General features: G+C 48.8%; 6 protein-coding genes across 6 annotated transcripts; 3 read left to right on the forward strand and 3 right to left on the reverse strand.

The window, feature by feature from the left end:
* The first annotated feature begins 124 nt into the window (after positions 1-124).
* On the forward strand, positions 125-1446 carry F4817DRAFT_282558 (family A G protein-coupled receptor-like protein). The gene is made up of 5 exons (XM_049299562.1): positions 125-375; positions 433-499; positions 558-734; positions 797-1101; positions 1150-1446. The coding sequence occupies exons 1-5, from the start codon at positions 224-226 to the stop codon at positions 1385-1387; spliced, it is 939 nt and encodes a 312-aa protein (XP_049161955.1). The 5' UTR covers positions 125-223; the 3' UTR covers positions 1388-1446.
* A 317-nt stretch (positions 1447-1763) lies between these two features.
* F4817DRAFT_369034 (Tannase/feruloyl esterase) lies at positions 1764-3336 on the reverse strand (the record flags this gene model as incomplete). The annotated part of the gene is made up of 5 exons (XM_049307308.1): positions 1764-2238; positions 2316-2492; positions 2547-3065; positions 3116-3225; positions 3291-3336. The coding sequence occupies 5 exons, from the start codon at positions 3334-3336 to the stop codon at positions 2071-2073; spliced, it is 1020 nt and encodes a 339-aa protein (XP_049161956.1). The 3' UTR covers positions 1764-2070.
* A 1614-nt stretch (positions 3337-4950) lies between these two features.
* Positions 4951-6383, forward strand: F4817DRAFT_282632 (AhpC-TSA-domain-containing protein). The gene is made up of 2 exons (XM_049299563.1): positions 4951-5618; positions 5681-6383. The coding sequence occupies exons 1-2, from the start codon at positions 5282-5284 to the stop codon at positions 6109-6111; spliced, it is 768 nt and encodes a 255-aa protein (XP_049161957.1). The 5' UTR covers positions 4951-5281; the 3' UTR covers positions 6112-6383.
* Positions 6384-6655: 272 nt separating this feature from the next.
* F4817DRAFT_356919 (thioredoxin-like [2Fe-2S] ferredoxin-domain-containing protein) lies at positions 6656-7919 on the forward strand (the record flags this gene model as incomplete). The annotated part of the gene is made up of 3 exons (XM_049305853.1): positions 6656-6778; positions 7011-7301; positions 7560-7919. 3 exons carry the CDS (start codon positions 6656-6658, stop codon positions 7917-7919), a joined length of 774 nt encoding a protein of 257 aa, XP_049161958.1.
* Positions 7898-10094, reverse strand: F4817DRAFT_282913 (uncharacterized protein). Its single transcript, XM_049299566.1, has one exon. It carries the CDS (start codon positions 9929-9931, stop codon positions 8273-8275), a length of 1659 nt encoding a protein of 552 aa, XP_049161959.1. The 5' UTR covers positions 9932-10094; the 3' UTR covers positions 7898-8272.
* A 797-nt stretch (positions 10095-10891) lies between these two features.
* Positions 10892-12886, reverse strand: F4817DRAFT_282821 (uncharacterized protein). Its single transcript, XM_049299564.1, has 3 exons — positions 12697-12886; positions 11684-12496; positions 10892-11489 (listed from the first exon to the last, which is right to left on the reverse strand). The coding sequence occupies exons 2-3, from the start codon at positions 12404-12406 to the stop codon at positions 10938-10940; spliced, it is 1275 nt and encodes a 424-aa protein (XP_049161960.1). The 5' UTR covers positions 12407-12496; positions 12697-12886; the 3' UTR covers positions 10892-10937.
* Between the last annotated feature and the right edge of the window lie 394 nt (positions 12887-13280).

Genomic DNA, 13280 nt, shown 5'->3' on the forward strand with positions numbered 1-13280 from the left:
CACCATTGTTCGCCCCCTATCCATGATACTTTAAATACCGGCCCTTAGTTGGATAATTCTATATCTTATACTCTCCTCGTATCTCTTGCATTTCTTCCCACCTCGCTCGGCTACGAAACCACCTGGTAGGCACTCTTATTCAACAACTTCACTTTCCCAAAGTCGGAGTCTTTCTAGTTTAAAATCTTCGAGTATTGTAAACTTGGGCGAACTTGATATCGCCATGTTTATTCCTCAGGAGATCCCAGAGGCTACTCGAGTAGCTACCATGCTACGTCTTCCCAAGACTAGCCACACGCCGTTGCCCACTGTGATCCCGGATATTCCCCGAATATACTACCAAACTTCAAGTGAAGTAGGTCATAGGGCCTTATGGTAAGCTCTCCTGCCAAGAGGTAAATCACTAATAGCCACTTACATGACCCATCTTAGGGTTGTCTGTGTCTTGATGGCCCTGTCTTCGCTCGCGTTTTACGTCATGGCTATGAGAGTTCCCGTGGTAAGAATCAGCACTCCTTTAAGACGTAACAAAGTAGTAAGATGTTAATCATGGTTAGCAAAAACGTCTCTTCCATATAATCACGGCATTGGTTGCCACGTTCGGTTTCTTATCCTACTACGCCATGGCTACGGATGATGGTATAACCTCGCACCCCTATGTATCCGAGAGATCAAAGCACGGAGCAGTCATAGAGATTGTCGTTCGTGATATCTATTGGGCCCGTTATGTTGACGTGAGTATTATGAGTCTTGCCCAAGTCTAATGTCGCTAGGGGTTACTCATTAATGTTATTAGTGGTCACTTACCACCCCTCTTCTCTTGTTGGAATTATGCCTCCTCGCTGGCATCAACGGTGCCAGCATTTTAATAGCCCTTGTGTCAGATGTGATCATGATCTTAACTGGTCTATTCGCCGCTTTCGCAAGAGACGAGGCTCAAGGATGGGGATGGTATGCCATCGCCTGCATCGCTTATCTCAATGTCGTCTATCAGGTTGGTTACAAAGGGCGACACGCAATATCGACTAGGGACAACAAAATAAGAGCTTTCTTTGGGGCTATTTCTCTGTTCACTCTCCTATTGTGGACCGCATATCCTATGTAAGCGACCTTACATCTCTAATTTAGACCTTTTGCTAACGTCTCTAGTGTATGGGGCATTGCTAATGGTGCCCACCGCGTCAATGTCGACGGCGAGATCATTGTTTATGCCGTTCTAGATGTCCTCGCAAAGGGAGTATTCGGGTTCTGGCTGTTGCTAACCCATGATAAGATGGCCCGGATGTTGCCAGCTGTTGATGGTTTCTGGTCGCATGGTATCTCTCATGATGGGTCCATTCGTGTAAGTCTTCTCACTGTGTATTCCTTGAGAACCACTGACAATTAGACAGGTAGGAGAAGGGCGTACAGTCGATGATAATTAAGCCAATTGCGTACGTGAGGCTAGGTAACATGATATTCAAACAAAAGTTACAGGTTAACTGGCTGCTCTCTCCATTCCTTTTCATCGTGTCTTCTTTGGGACTCTTGGTTGGGAGGCTGGGAAAATCGTGGTTATGTATCGAGGAAATATAGGTATGTACCTATGTGGGCGGAATTCGGAAAAGATAAATACTAGACTGTTATATACTAAGTTGTAAATAAAGCAATGAGCAAAATTGTTACGACTTATTACATGGATGAATGAGACTTAATTACCTAAATAAGATGACACCCAGACTAAGATACTTAGGTAGGGCAGGTTTATACTACGACTGGATAATGATTAGTATTTTACACAGCAATTTATATACCTAGGAAGATATACTACATTATGAACTACGATTTTCAGTATTATCTTATATGTATTTCGGCCACCCCGGGCAAATCTACTCCATGCCCTGTGGGAAATAACTTTTCCACCTAAACAACAGCGCAGGTGAAGAAAGAGGCATTTGTTGGGTTCCCACACTCTTCTTCATAGACAGCTCTCTGGGGATAAGGACACAAGATCTGATCCCTCTTTATCCCATAGGCATCCTTTAGAACCGTGTGCAAGGAACCAGGTACCGTTCCATTCTCCACCCATGCTCATAGAACATCGAAGACAGTCGCCGGCTGTCCGTTGCCAAAGTAATGAGGAAGCCCAGGTACCTCGTAAAAACGATAGAACTCTTGGGCTTCAAGCATAAATTCCTTTATATTGTCACAGTACCGCTCGGTGGCCTGTATCGGTATGACTTGGTCATACTGTATAAACTATACAGAATGGTTAATCAAGCAGCGAAGATCCAAGGGAGAAGAAAGGAGAATGAAAGGCTGGATCGTTTATGTACCAGTCCATGATATGTCATTATTTTCTTGCCAGCTTTATAGAACTTAGTAAGATCTGGATTGCTACTTGCAACAATAGGATCGTATTCAGATCCCGACTTGCGCATTATTTCCTCGTAGTCCTGTTGGGGTATAGCAGCGTAGTCGTAATTCGGATCCTTTTTAACAAACAGTTGAATCTACTGATACGCCAGAGGTATATGATTGCCCTGGTAGAGACTTCCATTGCATACTTTGGCTGCAATGCCGGTGCCAGTTACACTGCCACTGAGGTCGGTGCCGTGGTTGAGCCCGTACCAAATGAAGTTCCCATGAGAGTCAGTTGGACCGGCCCAACTAGCATTTGCAATGACTGCAGCAGCTCTGCTCAGCTTCATAGATTCATGCTCCGACAGGCAGGTGAAATTTCTCCCGATATACAGGAAAGGATCGAATGCGCATGCTTTAGGGTTTAATATAATGTCGTCTACTACTCCGTCGCGACCGTCGCATTCCTGTACCGCGAGGGTGGTAAGGAGATCTAGCTCACGGCCATGCGGATACTCGCCCGTGATATTCGTTAGAATCTGCGGCCAATGCATAGCGGGAGCCCACTGAGCCCAGTGAATTGCTGGCGCTGAGGCTGCGATACCAGTAGGATAATTTTTGGCCAACTCGAAGCCTTGGCGACCCCCTTGAGCGCAGCTATTGAAATATGAATACTCTGGTGGTTTCCCATAAAAGCCACGGATAATGCTCTTTGTGATAATTGCCTGAGAATTGTATTAGACTTCTGATACTCGATTACACTTCGATGAAATACCATTTCATCCAAGATATCACCACCCCAATGCCGGACCAAGACTTCATTGATCTCTCTAGGGCCATCTAATACCAACGAATGCGGATCTAAATGATTTACAATCCCAGCATCTGTGCTAATAGTAGCGTAGCCTTCAGCAATAGCGTAAGCTATGTTGCCATAGCTTAGGTAGAACCGGCCAGGACCGAGTCTACTGCCCTCAGCAGCTTGGAGACGACCATTCTAATGATCGACCGGTAGCTGTTTCCGCGCTCGCAAGGTCGCTCTGTTGTTGGTGAGTATAGGAGAGGGTGACGTTGCAGGAAGTAGTGGTCTTAACTTCCAGGCCATCATGATTGGGATAGAGAACAGGTGTGACACATAAAGGCTGTAATTGGTCACCAGTTGTGCAGATAGGAATACAACAACGGCGTTCTCGAGAAAAGGTTGGCTAATGGTCAATGAATTACAATCGAACATCGTATTTAAGTCTCTAGGCCTGTAGAATATAGTATTGCAAGAGTATAGGTCGTATTAGCATAAAGATATCGGAATATGTTCATATCCTACGATCGTCAATCGAGCTCCCGACACCTTACCCGGTGTTGGGATATTTAGTTGGTTGATGTCAGGTATCTGGGACCATGTCAATTATTGCGTCTCTGTTATGTATTTTCGCCAGGTAGAATTGATAGAATGGTAGCTAATATTGTAATGAAATGATTGACTGTTCGTATAAATTGCACTTCTCGTCCAAGTTGAAAATCCCAGAATATACGAAAGGATAATGTTAATAACCTACCTAGGTAGTTAAGGTTAGTTGATTAAAATCGTATGCAAATATATTCATTTTCCTTTTCATGTCATAAGCGACGAGAAGCATACCTAGACAGAATACGCCGTCTGATAGCCTCGGTATTGAGATGTGTACGGCGTAGTCACATCATGATATATGATGGATACTGTACGTCGCGTAGGTACTCTGAGGGAAAGACGGCTATTGGTGGCTTGGCGAGCCTTGTTGCAGCTCCTACCCATCCATTGCAACCAATGAGTACCAAGCCGCATTTTCTTTTTCTCGTAGGCTATAGATTGACATCGGATTATCTGCGTCGCTAAAAGTCCTCACTGGTCACGAATAATAGAGAATGGGGAACTGGGCGCATGATGTAGATAAATACTGCATAAGGAGAAAATGTTGACTCGTGTTATGTCCGTGCGGAAATGGGAAAAGGGAAAAGGGAAAAGGGAAATGGTGCGATGGCCTGGATTCTGGAAGGTCTTGGGCGATTGCATAGGACGGTTAACTGGCAACAACCGCTGCCAAGTTTCCCCTTTCTAGCCTTTAGACGGTCTAGACGGTATATTACAAAGTATGGTACTGAACCTAAAAGGTTAGCTCTACGCCATGTAAAGTTAGTATTTCCCATACAGCTGCCATATCATCTAGGTTACGGTTCTACCCTGCATCAATTAATAAACCCGCTAAATATCAAGTACCGTATTTCTTCATGTTTAGGTTAGGGTCTAATAAGATGCTTGAGGGGGCAGCAGCTCTGGAAGTTACCGTAGTGACAGGCTACAGCTCTTTCTTTTAATATACAGTAGACAGTAGTACCTTACCTGGGTAGCCCAGACCACATACCGATCTACCACCACCTTGTCGCGAGTAACGACTCCGTATGCGAGCTTCCAATTTGTTAGGGGAGGTACCTCCTCAGGCTCCTCTCTCCTCTTCCCCTCGCCCCCTTCAGCTTTTTTTCCGTCCGCGGCCTCTGCCACACACCACACACCATACAAACACAACACCCCCGACCTGCGCTGGAACTCTACAGGAATTGGCTTGATCACGTTAGCCTCGCTATTAGCAATGGATTTTAAATTGTCGGCATCCTGATATCCCTGTGACACAACTATCTTGCACCCCTGCTCTTCTTAGGAAAGCTGTCGCAATGGTTCTCTTTCATTGGTCAGATCTCGTCGCAACCTCCTGTTTACCTGCGACCTCGACGACCTCAACCTGACTACCTCTCCTTCTTGTTTTCCATCCGTTCTTCATCAAACTTCACCCAAATCTCCTTCAAATCCTTTTTTCCTGGTCGCCCTCAACTAGCGATTACTGTTAGATACCCTTTTTTCATCTCGCGTTGCATTTATTTGATTATTTAGCTCACTAAGCCGAACATCATGCCCGTCGAGCTTCGCAAGCGCAAAGCTCCTGCGCCCGCCCCAGAGCCGCCAGTCAAGAAGCAATCCAAAGTTTCAAAGGCAGCCTCCAAGGTTAAAGAGGCTGTCAAGGCCAAGCCTACCAAACCTACCAAGCCTACCAAGTCCACCAAGTCTGCCGATGCCAATGGCTCTTCCAAGCCTGCCAAACCCGTAGTCGGTGACACACTCACCCTCGACGGTTTTGGTGGCGAGTTCGAAACCAACGACGGTAAAAAGACTACCTTAAAGGCCCTCCTAGATGAGAGTAAATCGGGAGTTGTGATTTTCACGTACCCAAAGGCCTCCACGCCGGGCTGTAAGCTTCATCCCATGTAGTCACTATAAATTAGCGCTAGCTGTAACTGACCTGATATACAGGTACCAACCAAGCATGTCTCTTTAGAGACTCCTACGAGCCTTTGACCAAGGGTGGCCTCGCCATCTACGGTCTCTCGGCTGACTCGCCTAAAGCCAACACCACATTCAAGACCAAGCAGAACTTACCTTACCCGCTTCTATGCGACACCAGCTTCGCGTTGATTGAAGCCCTCGGTTTCAAGAAGGCGCCTAAGGGTGTCACTCGCGGCGTCTTCGTCGTTGACAAGAGCGGCAAGGTTCTCATCGCCGAACCTGGCGGGCCTGCCGCAACGGTCGAGGCCGTTAAGAAGCTGGTCGCTGAAAACGAGGAAGCGGACGTGAAGGAACCTGCTGACGAGGAGCCTGCGGAGAAGTCCGCAGAAGAGGCCAAATCCCCCAATGGCGATGCCACTAAGGAGGAGGAGGATGAGGAGGATGGTGCGGCCGAGTGACGGAGATAGTCTTTTTTGCCCGTCTGCTTTTCTGTCTAACCTAGGGATTATCTTGCCTCCAGTCGTAACATGACGGTTTTGATATGATAGTAACTTCGGTGTCAATAATGACGTAGAATGACGAGAACAATAAAAGTAAATTGGGTATACGAAGTTTCTCGCTAAAGCGACACCTCCCTCTTTCTGGTCTCGTACGTGGTCAACATCAAGACTCGCGTTAAAGTCTACCCATTCAATCGACTTATTGCTGCTACACGTCTATATTATGTATGTACGGATAGAGGCATTTTATCTAGGTACGAAGGTACTGTCTTATGTAACGGAGTGTACTTCGTACTAGGTTAGTATGTAAATGTAAAGTGGGCAGGCGGGAATGAAGAGACCGAGATTTAACCATGTGGGTCATCTTTGACCAACACGATTAATCTGATTGGATCCTAGAGTTTATCGCCAATTCAAACCTCATAATGATCCATGATCCGAGGACCTTCAACCCGCTGAGCTCTGCCATCCCTCTTCAATTGAACCCACTATACCATTCACCATGGCGTCGAAACTCGCCCCGGTCTTCCTCCGAAGGGCAGCCCGCCCGGCATACCGAGTTCCTCGATCACAGTTCCGAGCCTTCACAGCCGGTAGCTCTAGAAGAAGTGAGACTCTCGCAGTGGTATGTTTTGTCCCCCGGTCTTTCTCGATCAAGCCCAAGAGGCTCTATATCGAGTTGCGAAATAGACGGATGTTGCGGAAGTCTGCCTGTCAAGCCAGCTCTCGCCCCTTCGCTATATTCGCTCTCGATACCTATCCGAGCAACTTAGGGCAGCTTAAAGCTCTCGTCAGCTTTATCCATAAGTCTTGAATGTCCATGATGTACTGACGCTCGACTTGCCTTGCGACAACAGCACCGGAATACCCCCGACAACAACCCCGATATACCCTTCAAGTTCTCAGCTCAGAATGAAGAGGTCATCGCCCAGATCCTAAAGCGCTACCCGCCCCAGTACAAGAAGGCTGCCGTAATGCCGCTGCTCGACTTGGGCCAGCGCCAGCACGGCTTCACATCTATATCGGTCATGAACGAGGTAGCGCGAATCCTCGAGATGCCCCCCACACGTGTATACGAAGTCGCCTCTTTCTATACTATGTATAACCGGACGCCGGTTGGCAAGTTCCACGTCCAGGCGTGCACTACGGTGAGTTTGCGTCGAATTTCTTGCCGCTTGCGTCTTTTTCACCCTACATTTCCTATACATATATTTTGAGAATTCGTTCTCACGATCCCGTGTCTATTGGACGTACTACATTATAATGTAAACCTAGACAAGACCACTCTAAGGGTAGAGTAAAACCACCATCTATAGATGGGTTGTTTGGTGAATACGTCATTGGTCTACATTTGAAGATCTCTATCGGAAATGTACCGCTTGCTAACGAGGTATAATCTGAAATAGACACCTTGTCAACTTGGCGGATGCGGTAGCGACGCGATCGTGAAGGCGATCAAGGAGGAGTTAGGCATCAAGCAGGGCGAGACGACGCCCGACGGGCTGTTCACATTTATCGAGGTGGAATGCCTCGGTGCTTGCGTCAACGCGCCCATGATCCAGATTAACGACGACTACTACGAGGACCTAACACCCGAGTCTACCAAGAAGCTACTAGCGGGCCTTAAGGAGAGCGCTACATCACCAGGCGCCAAGGTACCGAAACCCGGCCCGCAGAGTGGCCGTGACACTTGCGAGAACAGTGCTGGCCAGACGAACTTGACGAGCGAGCCGTGGGGTATCGAGACTACGAGAAGTGACCTGTAAATAGAGACAGCGGAGAGACCTCTTGGGGCACGGGCGTAAACGTAGACACTTTGTACATAAGCATAAGCTCTATTTGTATCGGTTCATAAAAAGAAGACCGTCCCTTGCGCCGTTTCCCACGCATTCTCTGTAATATATATCCCAATCATTTGTTTAGTCTTGCTTTAGTTAACTGGCATTTTTATTTGCTTATTTGATAAATCTGCCTTTTTGGTTCCATTTAATCGTTTAACCCAACCAGTCGTAATCGTTACCAAGGAAATTGTATTTGATATCGAAACCCAGAAGCTTAAATCAAAAGTTTACTTGCTTGCTTGCTTGCCAACATTTGAACATGCACACATATGTCTAACTTAACCCAACCTGAAAATCCAGCCATCTCCAAGTCTCTGATTATTCTCGCTCAGCCCGCCAAATATCAGTACGCCATTCTCTTCCAGGTCGCCCACCGGCGTACTGGCTAGCCATCCCCTTGGACTAGGGCCTTGGGCGTCCAAGCTATCGTCTTCGTCATACGGTCCCGGGACGACCCTCGTCCATTTACCTTCTCCCGTTCTGCGCCCCACAGCATGCAGGAAGGCATCTGTGACGCTGGCGGCTGTCATGCTGATGGGGGGTACCTGGAAGGCCCAGACGTCGTTCCAGAACTGGCCGGCGCCTGCGTGGCCTTCGGTGCTGGGGCTCCGCTCGCCTAGCATGAGGACGAGGTACTCGCGTCCACCGCCGCCGAGTACCAGCTCCAAGCTGCTAACGCTACGGTCCCCGGGCCATTCTTCTGTAGGTACTAACTTGGCCGTTTCGTTCTCACTTGGAGGGGGTGCGTTAGTGACGGGCGGGGCGAGAGTCTGCCACTCGCCGCGCGCGAAAACGCCGATTTCACCTCTGCTGACGCGGTCGTCGAACTCGTCGAGCACCAGATCGAGAACATCCAGCTGTCCGCCGAGCTCCTTCTCGCCGTCGTATCCACCGAAGCGGTATAGCCGACTCTTAGCGAGGGCGAGAGCAGCACCGCCCCGCGCGGGACCCGGTGCAGACGGGAGTTCTTTCCACGTGCGGCTGCGCACATCGAAAGCCCATACATCTCCCGTCCTGCCACCATCTGCCGTGCAGCCGCCGTGAATGATAAACGTGCCGAAACCCGCGTCCTCTTCGTCTATCGCGTGCGCGGCAACATTACCCGCAATCGGGCGCTGCGGGATCCCTACATCAGCCGAGTCGCCCTCGGCCCACTCCTTCCAGCTCTCGGTCCGGCGGAGGGGCTTGATGGCGAAGTCTCGCGGCTTGTCGGTAGCGACTGCGGCGAAGAAGCTCCGCGGAGGTGGGATGGGGCTATTGTGGTAGGGGTCCAGATACGCCCACGTATGGGTCTTGGTCTCGAAGACCCAGACCCGACCGTGTTCGTCGAGGGGTTCCGAGGCGGACTCCGCGCTGCGGCCGCCGAATAGGAAGATGCGGGAGCCGATGACGGCGCTGGCGTGGCCGACGCGGGCGCTGGGGACGTCGCCGAGGCTGTTGGTCTTGCCTTGGTCGGATGTGGCGGGTGAGGGTTCCCCAGCTATAGGCGGGGTGGGAGAGTTCAGAGGGACTTCGGTTAGAGGGTCCTTAAGCTCAGCGGCGATCTCGTCCTCCTCCGTGATGGGGGCGGGTTCGGGAACGTGTTGCTCAGGAGAGGGTTTAGCTTTGACGCTGTAGTAGTCGGCGGAAGCACTTCCCGTGGGAAGCGCTATGATGTGCATGTCGTTGTCGACGGGCTTGCGGGAGGACTCGGCCTCGCCGCCGAAGATGTATGCATTGCCGGCCACTACGTCAATTGAATGTGACGATCGTGGAAGAGGCGGGATGGAGATGTGTTGCCAGGTGCCCTTCATCGTGTGGGCACCTTTACCTTTATCTCCACCTCCTCCTCCTCCCGGGCGTTGAAGATGAGGTAGGTGAGGCATTGAAGGCAAGTTATGGGGAATAGAACCGATTAAGTCGGTGCCGCGACGCTTGAGTTTTGCAAAGGACTCCATCGTGGTGACGGCTGTAGTAGTGAAAGATGAGATGGGAATGTGTAGAACCAACTCTATGTTAGGTAGGGTAGCTTAGTATACCTAAGAGGTAGGTAGTGATAGATACCTGAGTTAGGTTGGTAATTCAATGTGGGTTGGTAGTCGGAGTGCGTAATAGGCTAGGTACCTGTTAGTAGGTAAGTCGGGCTGTTCCTGAGAGCTTGTACGGAATAGAAAGGTGTGACGTAAGACAGGATGATGGATTTATGGGGTGAGGGGTGCTGAAACGATGAGTGCACATACGCTAATTCATAGCGAGTAATCTACTTTTAAGATGATTGATATTTTATAGAATTCTTAAGATCAATATGGCAATGATATTGTAAATAAAATATTTGTAGATAAAATAAAGCAAGAGGAATCGAACAGCTCCACGATCACCTATTTTAATCAACGTCAAGCCGTATCGTGAGAGGTCGGGAAGCATGGCTGAGGTGTTGTTAACGCAGGCAAGACCCTTGTCTTTGACGTATCCGCACACCAATAACGTTACCGTTGCATGGGAGCTAAGCCCTGCTAGGGTCCGCTTTTGAGCTTCCGGGTACATCTCTTCTGTAAAAAAACACACAAGATAGGTACCTAATCCAGATATCGCAACCGCCAAGAACCGAGGTCCTAGGTACACTATGTACCTATTTTATACATACATACCCACGCTTAGGTATCGTCATGATCTCGTATGTAAATCTCGTCGAAAACAAATGATCGTCGCCTTCAAATTCATGCTTCCATTCATTCCACTTTTTATATGTACGTTGACTATGTACATTATGTAAATATATTGATCCCCAAGTAAACAAACAGTGATCGCTCACTTACTTACTCCCCCACCTAAAATGGTTTCAAAGCATACCACCATATGTAGCAGCTATTAGAAAACTGTATCATCATCCTAACTCACTTTAGCCCCGTAACCATGCACCTTCTACTACCGTAAAGAACCCGTATATCGCATATCGTATAACATCTATGGCCCATCCCGCCGCTTCCGCGTCTTGCCTCTCGGCTTCGGCGGTCTTTCTACCACCATCCACCCAGGAGGTGGTCCCAGAGGCGGGCCCATACCCCTTCCTCCACCACTACCCCTGCCTCGGCCTCTGCCGCCAACATAACCTAGGATACCAGGAGGGCCAGGAGGGTGTTGCATTGGGGGAGGGGGCATCGCCGGAGGTGCCATGGGCCACATTTGCATCAGTATAAACATGCCTGGCTCGACCAGATCCTCCCAGAGCTCAGGTAAGATAGTGACGGCTGATTGTTCTATGGGCGTAAGTGTGGGAGCTGGCGGCGGGGTTGGAGCATGCGGGATTGGAGGTTGATTCGATGTACCGGCCATATGAGGCTCTATCCCGGGATGTTGCACGCCTACTGGTTCTGACGCAGCCTGGGGCGCCATTTCAAAGCCGGTATCTGTCGAGAAGGGGAGATGGAAGGTAAAAAGATCGTAGTGCCCTTTAATGACGTGAGGCCCGATCACGTCGACATAGACAAAGCAATTTCGGATCAGACGTTCCATGCCCTAAGATGCTGTTAGCTATAAGAAAAGAGGGAGGTATGCTCTCCGAGGAATCTTAAAATAATGCCACATATCTGCTCTCTTTACACAATATTTATGACGCATCGGATGAGCGTCTTCGAGTTAAGACCCATTATTCTCATAAATCGACTAAAGTGAAGAAGAAAAAAGAGTAGAAAGATAGAAACTTTACTCACCGCCCATGTTTTAGCCTTTTCCCAAGGAAATACGAATTTACGGCCCACGGCATCTTTGAATCGAATAGGTAGCTTCTCCGGCGGCCGATCCGCCGATTTCTCCCACCCGGGATCTCCGAACCTGAGCGGCCGGAAAGTCGGTGACCCGGCTTCCTGGTTAGTGTGCGGCCCACTTGCAACCGGATCTTGGTCGGCCGGGTACGGCTGCGGCTCCGGTTCGCGATCCGATTCTGCGTCTTGCCCCTGCTCCTGTTTCCGCTCTTGGTCATCGTCTAGATATAGCCCGGGCGATGCTGTCCTAAAGCTTTCACAGTCGGATTCTACGCTTAATGCCTCGAGACTAGGTTTGGGGGACAGCAGCTGGGTCTTTAGTTTGATACCATGCTCGGATAAGGGTTCATTAAGCACGCTAGATGCAGCAGAAGATTCGGGGGACTCCAGATTCTCATTTCGACTTTCGGGGTTTGTAGGGTTTGTGTACGAATGCGGGTTTGCATTAGGTATCTCTGCATTCTGAGAATATCTCCTGTCAACGAAATCCCTATGGACCCTTATAGGAGCTTTGCCCTTGTCTTTATGGTCAAGTACCGACTGGTGAGCGTACCCGCTGCCGATCTGATCATCGAAAACTTCTTCGTCGCCTTGGTTAAATGAGCTAGCAACATGGTCTTCACGTAGAGACTCTGAGTCATCATGGACCAAACCTTGCCTAGGGCTGGCCATTCCGGGGTTGACGGGGTACTTTCCGGTTCCGGATTATGCGGGACCGTTCAAGCCGTTACGAGTCGGTCGAGGTGCTGCTTATCAACTCTGCTTTGTGACATCAGTCTGTAGCAACAACAAAAAGATATTAATTATAATTATAGAAATCGGAAGTAGGGCCGAAGACGGCATGTGTGCCGCAGAGGAAAGGAATGCCGAAAAAGGTTGCGGCTGAAAGTTCTTGTACAACGCAATCCAACGTGAATATATTGTATAGTACTGTATAGTAGATACTGTATTTAAATATTTACTTTCTCTTTGTATGCTTGTATGTCTAGTACACGTTGCTAGCGCCATGGCGAGAGACAACTGTCTTAGGCCCGTGGTGGAGATTTCAGCGCTATTCGCGGGAATCTATACACGTGTAGCGATTGGTGTTTTAGATGAGATCTACCATAAAATGTACCGCGATACTTATATATCTGACATTTATAACGTAATGCGACACGAATATACAGGTACATGTACCTAAGGTAAGCACGCTACAACGTCGGTACCTCTTATCATCTTATCATCTTATCATCGCCTGTGCTACGTGCGAAACCGCCTAAAACATGCGCACCACCTAAACCACCAGTCCTTTCAACTTTTCCACCTTTTTATATTAATCTACCTATACATACCTACCTAGGTACCTAAACCTACCTCTTATGCATCTTCCCATGCACCTCTGAGGCTTAGGTAGTTACCTAAGGTTGCCTTAGGCAAACATATAACTGCCCCCATCCGCCATTGATAAAACCTTCCCGCCTTCAAACACACAGGTAAAATGCTACCGGGAGATGCTTGTCGTCGCCGTGGACGCATATGTAAGTAAGCCGGCTATCTTACTCCG

The sequence above is a fragment of the Daldinia loculata genome (genome assembly GCF_022478755.1).
Source record: "Daldinia loculata strain CBS 113971 unplaced genomic scaffold F4817scaffold_8, whole genome shotgun sequence".
NCBI classification, from domain to species: Eukaryota; Fungi; Ascomycota; class Sordariomycetes; order Xylariales; family Hypoxylaceae; genus Daldinia; species Daldinia loculata.